This window comes from Microcaecilia unicolor, chromosome 9, assembly GCF_901765095.1.
Source record: "Microcaecilia unicolor chromosome 9, aMicUni1.1, whole genome shotgun sequence".
In the NCBI taxonomy this organism is placed as follows: domain Eukaryota; kingdom Metazoa; phylum Chordata; class Amphibia; order Gymnophiona; family Siphonopidae; genus Microcaecilia; species Microcaecilia unicolor.
In genome coordinates, this window is record NC_044039.1 from 8,829,547 (window position 1) to 8,845,625 (window position 16,079).

Consider the following 16,079-nt stretch of genomic DNA (forward strand, 5'->3'; position numbering starts at 1 on the left):
AGCGCTTGTCCTGTCATCATTATGACCATTTACTGATGTGATTACGTGGAAATCATCCTCACCTGTCCTTCCATCAGTAAGAGCTTTATTCATGAGGTCACCGCTGTGCGTCACAATGACCAGGGTGTACTTCCTGCCGGGGACCAAGCCCTGGAAGTGACTCTCTCTCAAGTCTTTGCCTTGTCTCCTTTCTTTCTGCACACCATTTGGATTGTTAAGAATCAGTTCATACAAGTCCAGATCGCCCACGGCAGGGCTCCAGGTGAACCACAGGCTGTCTGTCATGTTTCTGTTTGACACCTGTAGGTCTTTAACAGGGGCCGGCACTTAAAAAGAGACATGAAAACAAAGATTTGTACTTTATTCAGCACTGAAACAAGAAGACAAACTTTTGTCATAATTCAGGTTTCGAGGATAATTTTTATATATAATGTTTTGCACCTAAAGTGATGTGTTAGGGGCCCTTTTACAAAGGCGCTCTGAAAAATGGCCTGCGGTAGTGTAGACGCGTGTTTTGGGCGCGCGCAGAATCATTTCTCAGCGCACCTGTAAAAAAAAAAATGCCTTCTTTAAATTTTTGCTGAAAATGGACATTTGGCAAAATGAAAATTTGCCGTGCATCTATTTTGGCTCTGAGACCTTACTGCCAATCATTGACCTAGTGGTAAGGTCTCACGCGGTAATGGTCTACGCGCATAGAATGATGATTACTGCCCGCGTGCCGGAAAATAAAAATATTTTCCGGCACGCCTAGCGGACACGCATCAAAAATGAAATTACCGCAAAGGCCATGCGGTAGCCGGGCGGTAACTCAAAATTGTCACGTATAGGCGCCTACACGGCTTAGCAAAAGGGCCCCTTAGGCATGTAAATGGACTCTTATAAAATAAGGTCATGCCTAAAACACGTGTGTGGCACAAACCAGCATTAAACTTTTACAATGCTCAGAGGAAGAGTTACTGGATCCAGGATTATCTTTTGACGGTCATATTACAGCTCTTGTAGAGAAATTTAATTTTCATTTGCGCCAATTGTGAACAATTGGGTCTAGCTTGAGCATGGAACGTTTCAGGAGTTTAGCTCAAGCAATTCTCTTACCTTATTTAGATTATTGTAACTCCCTATATGGGGGGGGGGGGGGGGGGGATTACATTGAAGATTTTTGTAGATTACAACTCGGCTGCTAGACTGATTTTTACAGTTAACAGATTTGAGAGAGTGTCTCCTTTTTACAAAGTTGCACTGGTTGCCGGTCCATTCACTTATCAAATTTAAATTTTGTATGGTTTTTGAATCTTTAATAGGTCAAAATCCAGTTTGTCTGTCTAAATTTTTAACTTTGTTGCCTATGGAACGGTATTCTTGCTGAAAATGCTCTAGCAGTTTATTGTTTCCAAACTTTCAGGCAGTGTTAGATTTAAAAGTTATCTGAGTAATTTGTGTCAATATTTAGCTGTAAAAGATTGGAATACACACCCAGCGGCGTAGCAAGGGTGGGGCGGTCCGCCCCAGGTGCACGCCGCTGGAGGGGTGCAGAGAGCAGCTGCGTGGCTCTCGGCTCCGCTGTTTCCCTGCTCCCTCTGCCCCGGAACAGGTTACTTCCTGTTCCGAGGCAGAAGGAGCAGGGAGCCAGCGGAGCCGAGAGCCACACAGCTGCTCCCAGCAGCCAAGAATTCACTCGGGAGGGGGGTGTCATGCTGCACCCGGTGAGGGGGGTGCGCATCGGCGATCCGCCCCTGGTGGCAGCTGACCTAGGAACGTCACTGTACACACCCATATCAGATAAAATCTATTTCATCTTATTTTTTTTATTTAGGAAACAGATAAAGACTTTTATTTTTAGATGCAGATTTAGCCTAATTAAGGGGCCCTTTTACTAAGTCGCATAAGCGCCTACGCACACCCAATGCACGTCAATTTTGAGTTACCGCCCAGCGTGTTTTAGGCGCGCAAAGAATCATTTTTTAGTGCACCTGCGAAAATGCCTTTTTAAAATTTTTGCCGAAAACGGACGTGCGTCAAAAAGAAAAATTGCCGCATATCCATTTTGGGTCTGAGACCTTACCGCCGTCCATTGACCTAGCAGTAAAATCTCACATGGTAACCGGGCGGTAATGACCTACGCGCATCAAATGCCACTTGACGTGCGTAGCTGATGCACGCCAGAAAAGAAAAAATATTTTTCAGACACGCATAGTGAATGCGTGCCAAAAATGAGATTACCGCAAAGGTCACATAGTAGCTGGGTGGTAACTCGGAATTGGCATGCTTTGGGCACGCATAGGCGCTTACGCGGCTTAGTAAAAGAGTCCCTAGGTACCTTCCTGCTCACTTAACCTAGATGTCCTGTTATAGAATTAAACCCAATATGGCAAGGGAGCTAATGTTATTTTAAACCTTTAGTGTCCAATGTTCTCATTCCCATATGGCTTATTACGGGAACATTGGACACTAATTAATTAAATCTACAATTTACTGATTCAGGTGGACCATTGTGCACTGCCATGTGGAGCAACCTGGCTTGGGGCTCTAGCTTGGGTCTTCCCCTTTCTCATTTAGTTTGGCAGGGGGCAATGCTCACAGTCCCTGGTGGAAGGAGGGACTCTGTGGATCATTGTAATTTCAGCAATTCGTGGCCACATTTAGGGTCCATGATTGCAGGATTCTAGAAGGAAGAATCCCTGTGCCTGGCTTCCTGCTGAGGGCAAAACATCCCCAGAAAGCTGTGAGTGAAAGCTCAGGGTGCCAGATCTTAGCGCTCCTCCTAATGGAGCTGAAAGTACAAAGGAGCAGGAGGAAAAGAAAATCACTCATTTGTTATTTTTCCATTTGCTTATTCTTCTTAGAGAAGCAGCTCATGGAAATAAGAACTTAGCATTCTTTGGTCGTTGCTTCTCAAACCTGTGCTGGTCATGTCAAAGCCAGGTAGGCTTTTAGAATATCCATAATGAATTTGCATGAGAAAAATGTACATGCATTAGCCACTTAATATATCTCATGCATTTTCATAGAAGATACTGTCTGTGGGATCACCAGGAGTTGGCTGTGGAATTCCTGTACCTGTCAAAGGACCCTGTTGATAAAGGGTTATATTACCTGTTCGCCCAGAGATGACGGACTCATTTGCAAGTTCCCCACTGTTTGTAATAATCACCATTCTGTACAGCCTTCCTGGTAGCAATCCATAGAAAGTACACTGCTGGAGAAGTTGGCTCCCTGATCTTCTGTCCTGCAGCGTGTTGTCTGGATTGTAGAGGAAAATGTTGTAGGTGTTCATTTCTCCCTCGGAGGCGTCCCAGCTGAATGACAGGCTGTCTGTTCTGTTTCCTGTCATCTTTAGATTGGTGACAGCAGCGGGCACTGGCGGAAACATAAACACACATAGACTCAAGCCACAATGATTGTTTATGTTCGATAAAATTCTCCCAACGTGATGAGGCAAAGCTATACAAAAAGAGTAGGGGGTGGACCAGTGGTCTTCTGGTGCAACCAAAAAACAAGGGCTCTGGAGGATAATGGATGAAAGCAATGTACTGATGTGCACAGGTCACCGACAACAATAGACCAATTGAAAACGATAAAAATAAGAGTCCAAATAAAAATTCATCAAGAAACAGATGAACTCGTAGACTCGACACAGAGCCGTGTTTCAGCGATGGCCACCTGCATCAGGAGTCAAAGCATCTGAGAAATTTAACACATAACAAGAAATCGATGGAGAAGCCACAACAACGATTCAAGATTCAATGCAAATCGCATTATTTATTTATTTATTACATTTGTGTCCCACATTTTCCCACCTATTTGCAGGCTCAATGTGGCTTACATAGTACCGTGAAGGCATTCGCCAACTCCGGTTGAGAAACAAATACATAGAGGGGCATAATTGAACGAAAACGCCTATCTCCATGGGCGTTTATCTCCGAGAACGGGTACGTGAAGGGGCGGACCGAACCATATTTTCGAAAAAAATAGACGCCCATGTTTTATTCAACAATGTGTGAGCTGGGCGTTTTTGTTTTTCAGCGATAATGGAAAATGAAAGCGCCCAGCTCAAAAACGAATAAATCCAAGACATTCATTCGTGGGAGGGGCCAGGATTCGTAGTGTACTGGTCCCCCTCACATGCCAGGACATCAACCGGGCACCCTAGGGGGCACTTTTACAAAACCAACAAAACAGGTAAAAGAGCTCCCAGGTGCATAGCACCCTTCCCTTGTGTGTTGAGCCCCCCAAATCCCCCTCAAAACCCACTGCCCACAAGTCTACACCATTACTATAGCCCTAAGGGGTGAAGGGGGGCACCTACATGTGGGTACAGTGGGTTTGGGGGGGTTGGACGACTAATAAGCATTAAGCAGCACAATTGTAACAGGTAGGGGGGATGGGCCTGGGTCCACCTGCCTGAAGTCCACTGCACCCCCTAACAACTCCTCCAGTGACCTGCATACTGCTGCCAGGGAGCTGGGTATGACATTTGAGGGTGAAAATAAAAAGTTGTGAAACATCATTTTTTTGTGGTGGGAGGGGGTTAGTGACCACTGGGGGAGTCAGGGGAGGTCATCCCCGATTCCCTCCAGTGGTCATCTGGTCATTTAGGGCACTTTTTGGGGCCTTATTCGTGAAAAAACAGGGTCCAGGAAAAGTGTCCTAAATTCTAGCTAAAAACGCATACTTTTTTCCCATTATCAGTGAAATGCGCCCATCTTTGTTCGGCAGATAACCACGCCCCAGTTCCGCCTTCGCCACACCTCTGACACGCCCCCATCAACTTTGTCCGCATCCGCGACGGAGTGCAGTTGAAAACGTCCAAAAATCGGCTTTCGATTATACCGCTTTATTCGGTTTTGTGAGATAAACGTCCATCTCCCGATTTAGGTCGGAACTTGGGCGTTTTTCTCGTTCGATTATAAGCAGGATAGTGATGTTATAGTCTAATAGGTTCATAGTTACAGACGCAATTAGGAACAGTAGAGAAAGAGAGAAATATAGTGTTCGTTATGAGGTTTGGTTGCGTTGTGTTGCAGGGGTTCAGGCACTTAAGTTGGGCCAGAGGGGTACGCCTTTTCGAACAGGTGGGTCTTTAGTGATTTCCTGAAATTAAGATGGTCATATGTTGCTTTCACAGCTTTTGGTAGTGCATTCCACAATTGTGTACTTATGTAGGAGAAGCTGGATGCATAGCTTGATTTATATTTGAGATCTTTGCAATTTGGGTAGTGGAGATTGAAGCATGTTCGTGTAGATCTGACTGCGTTTCTGGTTGGGAGGTCTATGAGCTCTGTCATGTATCCCGGGGGCTTCGCCATTGATAATTTTATGGACCAAGGTACAGATTTTGAAAGCTATGCGTACTTTGACTGGGAGCCAGTGTAGTTTTTCTCGGAGAGGTTTGGCGCTTTCGAATCGCGTTTTTCCAAATATGAGTCTGGCTGCGCTATTTTGAGCGGTCTGAAGTTTCTTTAATAGTTGCTCTTTGCATCCTGCATAGATTCTGTTGCAGGATGCCTTTTACCAAGCTGTAGCAAAAGGGGCCTGTGCAGGCATTGGCATGTGTTTTTGACATGCACCACAGCGGGTAAAAGGCAGGTCTTTCTTTTTTTGAGGAAATGGCTGTGTAGCAAGTGAAGCACTTGCCATGCCTCCATTTCGAGGGGAGCCCTTACTGCCACCCATGCTAACCTAGCGGTGACCGGGCAGCACGCAGCACTGCCCAATTACCGCCAGGTACACAGTGGTGCTACAAAAATAAAAGATTTTAAAAATGCCGGATATGACGCATGCTGGGGGTGGGAACAACCGCCGGGCTCCTGCTGTAGCCCGGTGGTACCTTCCCTTTTAGCGAGCGCTTTGCAGCCGCTTTGTAAAAGGAACCCTGAGTGCAGGAATGTCTTTCAACTATTGTTGTCAGTTGCACATTAATAAATTGATTTCATCTTTTATCCTCCAGAGCCCTCATTTTTTGATTGCACCAGAAGACCACTGGTCCACCCCGCCTACTAAATTCTTGACGCATTTGTGGTTCAATAAAATGGACAGCGGTGGCATTTTATCAGGATATAACAGCAATTATTACTCCTTGAGTTCAAAAATCTGACCTTCAGGTGATGTAAAACCTTATGATCACATCTGGACCAATGATGCTCTACTGTATAGTTCAGCAGTCTGACCAAACAAACCCAGAGCCAGAGGCTCACGTTACCTGTTCGGCAGCTGGTTTCTTCCCCGGCACTAAAGAGGCCTCCGCTGACAGTGAACACACGGATTTTGTAATTTTTGCCTGGTGTTAGCTTTTCAAATTTGTACTGCTTGCTGGTAGCCGGTTCTGACCTATTGATCAGAAGGTCGCCTTGTTCAGTTAAGAGCAGCAGGTCGTATCTGTCAGTCACCCCCGCAGCACTGAGCCAACTTACAAAAAGAGAATGGCTGCTGTGTGCATTATTGGCAAATAATCCCTGGATAGAGGCTGGCACTGTGGGGAGAAGGGAAACAGGGTTAATTTCTTTTACTTCCCGACATAGAATCCTAAGTGGCATAAATCAGGGGGCAATTTTCAAACTGCCCACAAAGCTGACAGCCCTGCATATAAAAATTGCTATCTCATTTTAGAAGGAAAACTTCCTGTAGTTTCCCTTTGAAAATGTGGCCCTACATCTGTTACATTGTGCGGCTTATTTAGTAAACTGTTAGGAAATTATGTCTGGTTTATAGAATACGCCCAACACCCATTCTACTACTACTACTTATCACTTCTATAGCGCTACAAGGCATACGCAGCGCTGTACACCATACATGAAAAGACAGTCCCTGCTCAAAGAGCTCACAATCTAAAAATGGATTGTTGCTAGTGGAATAGCAACATTCCATGTAGAATCTCAAATAGTAGCAACAGAATCTCCAATAGTAGCAACATTCCATGTAGAATCTCAAATAGTAGCAACAGAATCTCCAGTAGTAGCAACATTCCATGCAGAATCTCAAATAGTAGCAACATTTCAGAATCTCAAATAGTAACAACATCCCACGTTCCACTGCACAAACCACTAGGCTACTCCTCCACTAGCAACATTCCATCTAGAAGCCTGCCCTTGCAGATCAGCAACGCGGCCGCGCAGGCTTCTGTTTCTGTGAGTCTGACGTCCTGCATGTACGTGCAGGACATCAGACACAGAAACAGAAGCCTGCGCGGCCGCGTTGCTGATCTGCAAGGCGGGCTTCTACATTACTACTACTACTTATCACTTCTATAGTGCTACAAGGCATACACAGCGCTGTACATCATACACGAAAAGACAATCCCTGCTCGAAGAGCTCACAATCTAGATAGGACAGGCAAACAAACAGAACAACTAAGAGGTAAGGGGAATTAAAGAGGTGGGGATAAAAGGGGTCCATTCTCTGCGACTATATTTAGTTGTGGCCAAATATTCTCTGGTATCAGAGCAAAAATATGTACATGTATGCTGTTATATGTTCACTGAGTTATAAAATTACCCACTTAGAATTTTCCTATTATCATTACATTTTTATGGGAACATGCTCTCTTTGCTTTCTGAAATTTTAGCTTTCAATTTTCTTAATAAAATTTTCAAATGTAAAAGAATCATAAGAACCCCCCCACCCCCCATACATACAGATCTGTACTTAGTAACCAATGGAATCTCATTTCTGAGTTCTGCATCAAATGCATTATTACTTCTAAAATAATGCAACTCAAACCATGAAGATACTTTTAGAAAAAGCACAGAAGGCTGTAAGTCACATGATCACCATTTCTGCAAAAGCTCCACTGGCTACCAGTACAGGGCTAACTTTAATATGTCTGATCTTCAAAGCTCTCAAATGACACGGGCCAGAGTACTTGAAGAATGGGATCTTCCTCTACACATCTAAGGTCCTCCCAAGGAATCTCCCTAACCACACCCTCTCCAAAGGACACCCACCAAGGAGCCTTCTTTGAAGAACATAAGAACATACGAGTAGCCATACTGGGTCAGACCAAAGGTCCATCTAGCCCAGTATCCTGTTTTCCAAACAGTGGCCAAGCCAGGTCTCAAGTATCTGGCAGAAACCCAAATCGTGGCAGCATTCCATGTAGAAGCCCAAAGAAAAGCAAGATTCTGGAATCCTAAAGAGCGACAAGATTCCATGCAGAATCTCAAAGAGTAGCAACATTCCATGTAGAACCCCAAAGAGTAGAAAGATTCTGGAATCCTAAAGAGTGACAAGATTCCATGCAGAATCTCAAAGAGTAGCAACATTCCATGTAGAACCCCAAAGAATAGAAAGATTCTGGAATCCTAAAGAGCGACAAGATTCCATGCAGAATCTCAAAGAGTAGCAACATTCCATGTAGAACCCCAAAGAATAGAAAGATTCTGGAATCCTAAAGAGCGACAATATTCCATACAGAATCTCAAAAGTAGCAACATTCCATGTAGAACCCCAAAGAAAAGCAAGATTCTGGAATCCTAAAGAGTGACAAGATTCCATGCAGAATCTCAAAGAGTAGCAACATTCCATGTAGAACCCCAAAGAATAGAAAGATTCTGGAATCCTAAAGAGCGACAAGATTCCATGCAGAATCTCAAAGAGTAGCAGCATTCCATGTAGAACCCCAAAGAATAGCAAGATTCTGGAATCCTAAAGATTCCATGCAGAATCTCAAAAAGTAGCAACATTCCACGCTACAAATCCCAAGGCAAGCAGTGGCTTCCCCATAACTGTCTCAATAGCAGACTATGGACTTTTCCTCCAGGAATTTGTCCAAACCTTTTTTAAACCCAGATGACGCTAGTAGCTCCCACACTTTGGAATGCACTCCCTGAAAGGCTTTGCTCAACACAAGACTATCTCTACTTCAGGAAACAGGTGAAATTTTGACTCTTCTCCACTTGTCTGAAAGATATTTTCCTACAATGTTTAAAACAGTGAAACATCTGAGAGAAATGCAATAAATTCGCTCAATAGTTGAACACCGTCAGCTGGTAAAAGGGTAGTATCTTTTTCTGCAGGATATGGCCGTGCAGCAAGTAAAGCACTTGCTATGCGGCCTTTTCAGGAGGGAGCCCTTACCATCACCCATTGAGGTGGCAGAATGGGCTCCTGCGCTAACCCAGTGGTAACTGGGTAGCGCACAGAACTGCCCAATTAACACTGGGTAAACACCAGCGCTACAAAAATGACGGCACGCTGGGGGTGGGAAGCAGTGGTGTAGCCACAGGTGGGCCTGGGTGGGCCAGGGCCCACCCACTTAGGGCTCAGGCCCACCCAACAGTAGCACATATTTAGTGGTAGTTGGGGATCCCAAGCTCCATCAGCTGAAGGCTTCCCCCTGATGGTAACAAAAACGCTACTCTCCACGATACCAATACCTGCACATGGTGGAAAGAAGCATTTTCCCGCCAGCTGAGATTGTTTTTTGGTGGTGGGGGAGAACACTTGGTGCCCACCTAGTTCTTGCCTAGGCCCACCCAAAATCTGTTTTCTGGCTACTGGTGGGAAGTACCGCCTGGCTGCTGTGATAGCCCGGCGATATTTCCTGTTTAGCGAGCTGTAAGCCCGCGTTGGCCTTACCGCCGCTTTGTAAAAGGGGCCCTAAAAAAGTAAAGGAAATAAATTTACATTTTGAATGCCATAACATCAAGTCATATTACTTTTGGCCTAGGTGGACGTTATAAAGAACGTATTTCTCATGGGATCCTACCTGTACGTCCATAGGCCGTCAGACTGTTGTGTAAAGGGCCACTGTTCGACTTCACCTCCACCTGATACTGTTCCCCGGCCTCCAGCTGATGAAATGTGTGCTCATAAGTATGTTTGGAAATGGTCTGGATATCGATCTGCTGGTTTTGCCAGAAAATTATCACCGTGTAGGAATCAACGTCTCCTCCTCCAGGGGTCCAGTTCACCTTCAGGCTGTTTGTCATGCCATTGGGTGAAACGTGAATGTTTTTCACTGCACTGGGAACTGGAAAAGCACAAGTACAACTCAGAAGACAGAATCGGGGGACATATATATTTTGTTATACAAGATACTGTAATAGCTTTATTTATAAGCATAGCCCTTGGTTCCCTGTGACAGATTTTTCAAGATTATCCAGCACATTTTCATAAACTGGCATATTCGCATATTAAAAAATGTAATATTGATGCAAATGTTTTCAATAATTACACAGATATGTACATAAGTATTGCCATACTGGGACAGACCAAAGGTCCATCAAGCCCAGTGTCCTGTTTCCAACAGTGGCCAATTCAGGTCACAAATACCTGGCAAGATCCCTAAAAAGTAAAACAGATTTTATGCTGCTTATCCCAGAATTAAGCAGTGGCTTTTTCCCCAAGTCCATTTTAATAATGGTCTATGGACTTTTCCTTTAGGAAGCTGTCCAAACTTTTTTAAAACCCCATTAAGCTAACCACCTTTACCACATTCTCTGGCAACGAATTCCAGATTTTAATTACACATTGAGTGAAGAAACATTTTCTCTGATTTGTTTTAAATTTACTATTTTTACAGCTTCATTGAATGCCCTACAGTCCTAGTATTTTTGGAAAGAGTAAACAGACGCAAGTACCTGACACAAAAAAGCACTATAGCAGAAAGCAAAAGGATAATGAAATATTTCTAACAAAGACAATCAAATACAGACCTCAAATGAGGGGGAGAACCAAGGAAGTAAAGCTTTGAACTGGGTATAAAGGAAAGAACGGAAACCGAAAGGAAAAAGAGTGAAAACCAATCGATCACTCAAAGTCCTACCAACACAATTACGATATTAAATAGTTAAAAAAAAGCCTTTATTATAAGTTATTTTCTGGAATTTCTTCTGGGTCCAGTTACTTTATTTGGCCCTTTTTGTTGATGGGGGGGGGGGGGGTGGATGGAGGAAAGAGGGGGATAGAGAATAAGGGAAGGAAAGGGTCTGGGGGAAGCTCAGCAAAAGGAGAGTCCAAATCAGTTGAACCAAAGAAGAGACTGCAGACAAGAGGGGTAGAGAAACTGTGGAAAGAGGGAAATAGATAAGGTCTCTCTAATCCCTCTCCCTTACCCCATGCCATCCATTCAGTGGCGTAGCCAAGGGTGGGCCCGGGCCCACCCACTTTAGGCTCAGGCCCAGTCAGTAGCAGCACATCTATGATGTGGCTGGCAGGGATCCCAAAGTCCCACTATCTGAAAACTGCCAACAACTGTCCCTCCTGTATACCTTGTAAATACCACACCAGCACCACAGCCTTTCCTCTGACATATTCCCGCCTATGCGGAAACAGGAAGTTGCATCAGAAGGAAGGCTGGGGCCAACATGAGCAGTGTATATTAGTTTCTGAAAGCTGCCCGTGAAAATCTGCTATTTAAAAGGTATACAGGGGAGGGGTGTGTGTGTTTGAGAGACCATGGCATATGGCATGCAGGTGAGAGAAGGGGAGACCAAATCACCTGTGGGATGGGGCACGGTTCTTCTGCCCACCCATCTTGGGCCCAGGCCCACCTAAAATTGGGTGTCTGGTTATGCCCCTGCATCCATTTCTTCCTTATCCCACCCTCGTCCTCCTGGCCACTGGGTTCTCCCCTTCCGTTTCCAGGTTGAACTGTCGTATTCGTAACAATCACATCAGAAGCAGAGGGAGAGGATTCAACTTTGTATGGCCTGCTGCCTCCGGGATTGCACCGTATCATAACGGCAGCTGCCAGGATTGCAAAGAAGAACCAATTCCCCACAGGATACTGGGGACAAAAACACAGCCTAAGGAGACCTAGTTCTCAATAAAGGTCCTTTTTCTTCTGTGCAATAAATAGCTCTCAAGACTCGACACGGATTGTACCATGTTGCCCACTCCCCCCCCCGCCCTCCCCAAGTCATTACCACTGTTTAGCCCTCTGTCTAGGGTGAATGGGAAATTCCACAGGTAGGGCTGGATTTTGTGGACCTTCCTGTGGCCATGGAATTGTGGGAAGCTGGATGGTGGAAAAGCACAGAACAAATCAGACTTTATAAAACAAGCACCCTACTGGCCCACTCCTTGTCCTATAGGTCTAATGTATTAAGCGGTTTCTGTTGTTTTGTGTTTCTGGGAAAAACGACATCTTGAAAACTAACTCTGGGTCCAGATGGTTCCATGTACCTTTACTAGAGCAGATACAACTGTGAGCACCCTGAACAGAAATATCTGAAATACAGAAATTTTCATATATACATTAAAAAAAAAAATACCCCAAAAACAAACCCAAAGAGGCAGGTCTACTCTAACAACAGACCAGAATAATGAAAAAGTAAGACCAAATAAATATATCAATGACATAGATAATTTAATAAATATTAATTTAAAAAAAACCCCTAAAAACTGGATCATGTTGGTTTTATTTTATATTGTGTGTGTGTGTGTGTGTATGTATATATATATATATATATATATATATATATATATATATATATATAATGTACTGAATAGGCATATTCCCTCATTTGAAAACAGAAGCGTGCTGTGAAAAGAAGTGGATTTTGTGCCATTTTGTCTTTGCTTTCTCTAAATAAAACCGCTGAATTTTTATTTTACTTATTTAAGGCGGAGCTTATTCTCCTCCTTTAACTTTCCACGTTTGCTTCCCTTGCGCCCAGAGAGCGGTTGGAGGCTGGAAACGTTTGCTGCCATTGCTTTTCAGGGTACCGTTTACCTGTTAGACCTTCCACAAAGGTCGCTCGCTGGGCTTCTCCACTGAAAGTTAAGACGACGATTTTGTACAGGCGCCCCGGGGTCAGAGAAGTAAACTGATACTCCACAGCGGTGTTGCTAAGTGTGATGGGTGGAAAGACCTTCATATCATTGAAGAGCAGTTGAATCTCATAATGATCCAAGTCACCATCAGCCTTAGACCATGTCACCCGCAGGTCTTCGGTGCTTCTGCTGGCAAGAGTCAACTCCTTTACCGACTCGGGGACTGGTTATAGAGAAGAATAGCAGAGAAACAGTTTTATTATCAAAATAATTTCAAAGCCATTGGGGGGGGGGGGGGGGTATAACAGGACAGGTATATGAGAAGGTTAAAAAAATGCCTATTTAAAATCTATTTCCCAAGGGCAACACCAGCAACTAAAGGATCCTTTTAGCAAGCAGCAGTAGGGCTTCTGCGCAGATAGCGTGCGGCAAAGCAGCACTACTGTATTCTCAGGCACCCGGCAATATTTCTGAGGGGTCCTTTTACTAAGGTGCAATGAAAAATGGCTTGTGGTACTGTAGGTGCGGATTTTGGGCATGCGCCAATCCATTTTTCAGCACACCTGTAAAAAAGGCCTTTTTAAAAAACTTTTGCCGAAAATGGACGTGCGGCAAAACCAAAATTGCCACGTGTCCATTTTGGGACTGCGACCTTACCACCAGAATGACCTACGTGCGCCAAATGCCACCGAGAGGGGGGGCGGGGGGACAAAATTCCCCGGGCCCGAACCTCCAAGGAGGGCCCAGCGCCAGGGTCTCTCTCCTTCTCCTGCTTCCAGGCCACCGGCGCTGCAGTCCTTGGTCTCACCTGCCTGCCCTCGGCTCCGTCAATAGCCCCCTTCCGTCTGCCACTGTGACCGGGCCCCCTGCATTCAAATCGGCAGCGCCTCACCTCCGTGTGAAAGTGGCAGATCACCTCCCTTCGGGCCTTCCCTCACTGTGTCCCGCCCTTGTCTGATATAACTTCCTGTTTCGAGGGCAGGACACAGGGAGGGCCTGAAGGGACGCGATCTGTTTTATGTAGCGTAAAGTGACTCAGTCGGCAGCTGAATTCAAATTGCTTGGTATTTTTATATTTAACATCTGTTAAGTAGTAAACGCAAGGTAATTAGCAGATTCACAAATATTGCAGATGTAGCTGGGCTGAGCCACAATTTGTGGTCCGACACGTTTCATCCCAGAGAGCAGATTTGCATGTTTTGAATCTGGAAAGGGTTTAACAATTCTGGAACGCGCAGCTGCGCAACTTAAAAACGATTTATGAACTAACTAACTTCCGCAAACTACTGAAGACCCATCTCTTTAACAAGGTATACCACAAAGATCAACAAATGTGAACACACACCACTCCTCCACATATATTCAGAACTGTTTTATAATATCTGCTTGTTATATTACTATCATGTTTTATCATTATCATGTTACCCAAGATTCTTCTGTAACACTAAATTTCTATTTCCTAATATATTTCCACCATTCATGATGTATTGTAAGCCACATTGAGCCTGCAAAAAGGTGGGAAAATGTGGGATACAAATGCAATAAATAAATAAATAAAACTAAGAGCCAATGTTATCATAATGAGGGTGTATTAGATGTTTTGCAAAAAAGTACCATATAAATACCAGCCATTATTCCATCTCAGGTAATTGTTCCCCATTATCTCGTTTGAATATCCAGGGGGTAATTTCATTAACAGGGGACCTATGCAGAATGTAAAAAAGGATGCTTATTTTCTTAATGCAATCTAGGCGCCTATGTGCCTTTATAGCATGGAGTCTTAGAATCAGCCCAATAACATGCAACCGCCAACACACGCAGTTGCAGTAAGTGTGAGCATATAATCTAAGCAGGTACTGGCACACTTTATATAATTTATTTATTGCATTTGTATCCCACATTTTCCCACCTCTTTGCAGGCTCAATGTGGCTTACAATATATCATGAATAGTGGATTTACAAGCATATGTCACAGCTCTGCCCAAACTCTGCTCCTGGTAACATCTGTGCACACTGCGCTAAATACACACCAGCTTGCTGGCGTGAGTACTTATGAGTTCGCCTATGGCTGCGCAATTTTATTAAAGCCTTCTTCCACAGAGAAAATAGGCTTTACAATTAGCCCCCTCCCCCTTGGTTTTCAAATCTCACCATGTTTACTCTTAGCACACAGTGACTGGCTCCTGACATCGTTCATTCCATGTTTCACTCTATTGCACACTTACAGGTTCTACCGTTGCCCATGGCACTGGTCTCATACGCTCCACTTCTTGTGGTCACTGTGACACTATACAGCCTCCCAGGGACAAGCTTGGTGAAGACACATCCGTTTTCAGTCTTGGGAATGGTTTTTGTCTGGATAAAGTCATTGTTATTCTTGATGATCACTTGGTAGTCATCAAAGTCTCCAGTAGCGTCAAGCCAAGACACTTTCAGGTAGTCACTTCGGGCTGAGTTGCTTACTGTCAGCCCCTGAACACTTGAGGGTACTGAAGAGAGGAAGGAAGGAGTGTTATAGATGCCAAAACAATAAATCTGAAACATGCACTATTTAAGAGTTAAAACACAGAATGGCATGTCGGTTACACCATTTATATATGTCATGGGTGCTCGATGTTGGTCCTTGAGGTTCACAACCCAGTCAAGTTTCATGGTTTCCCTAATGAATATGTATGAGTTCTATTTGCATGCACTGCCTCCATTGTGGGTAAATAGATTTCATGCATATTCATTGTGGAAATCCTGAAAACCCGACTGGGTTGCGGCCCTTGAGGATCGACATTGAGCACCCTACCTTCTTTCACATAGCATGTGTAACTGGCTAGTGCAGGGGTAGGCAACTTCGGTCTTTGAGGGCTTCAATCCAGTCAGGTTTTTAGGATTTCCCCAATGAATATGCATGAGATCTATTTTCCGGGTGCTGTTCTCCGGCCTGTTTTGTTTTGAAGAACCCCTGAAGAAGCCATTGGTTCTTGGTTGGGGTGCTTTGGATTACTCTTACACTATATTTGGACAGCCTTTCATCGTGCCTTACAGCTGTTTGATATTTCACCAACAAGCTAAGTAATTTTATGAAGATTCTATGCTATATGCTATGAACAATTTAATCTATGAAATTATTAGTGCAACAATTTGTTTCATATGTACATTCATGATGGTGCAATGATCGAGATAAGGGTATCTATATGTGTTTGACACATACACTTTGGGACACTGTATTATTTCTGAGCATTTTCATCACAATTAATCTTTGTTCTGGATAGTTGACATTTAAATTTAGTGACATTGTCTGTCCAGGCATATTTATTTTGGAAACCGATTACCTCACATTAGGCCAGCCGCTTGCGTATGGGCTTTATGCC

General features: G+C 44.1%; 1 protein-coding gene across 2 annotated transcripts in view; it reads right to left on the reverse strand.

The window, feature by feature from the left end:
- PTPRB (protein tyrosine phosphatase receptor type B) overlaps nt 1-16,079 on the reverse strand; it is a 136,634-nt gene that overhangs the window by 38,629 nt on the left and 81,926 nt on the right. For both annotated transcript variants that reach the window (XM_030214108.1, XM_030214109.1), the window contains 6 exons: nt 14,943-15,206; nt 12,677-12,940; nt 9,707-9,970; nt 6,203-6,472; nt 3,097-3,360; nt 63-326 (listed from right to left, as the gene is read on the reverse strand). In XM_030214108.1, the coding sequence (XP_030069968.1) occupies nt 63-326; nt 3,097-3,360; nt 6,203-6,472; nt 9,707-9,970; nt 12,677-12,940; nt 14,943-15,206 (1,590 nt within the window). The remainder of the gene's footprint in view (nt 1-62; nt 327-3,096; nt 3,361-6,202; nt 6,473-9,706; nt 9,971-12,676; nt 12,941-14,942; nt 15,207-16,079) is intronic.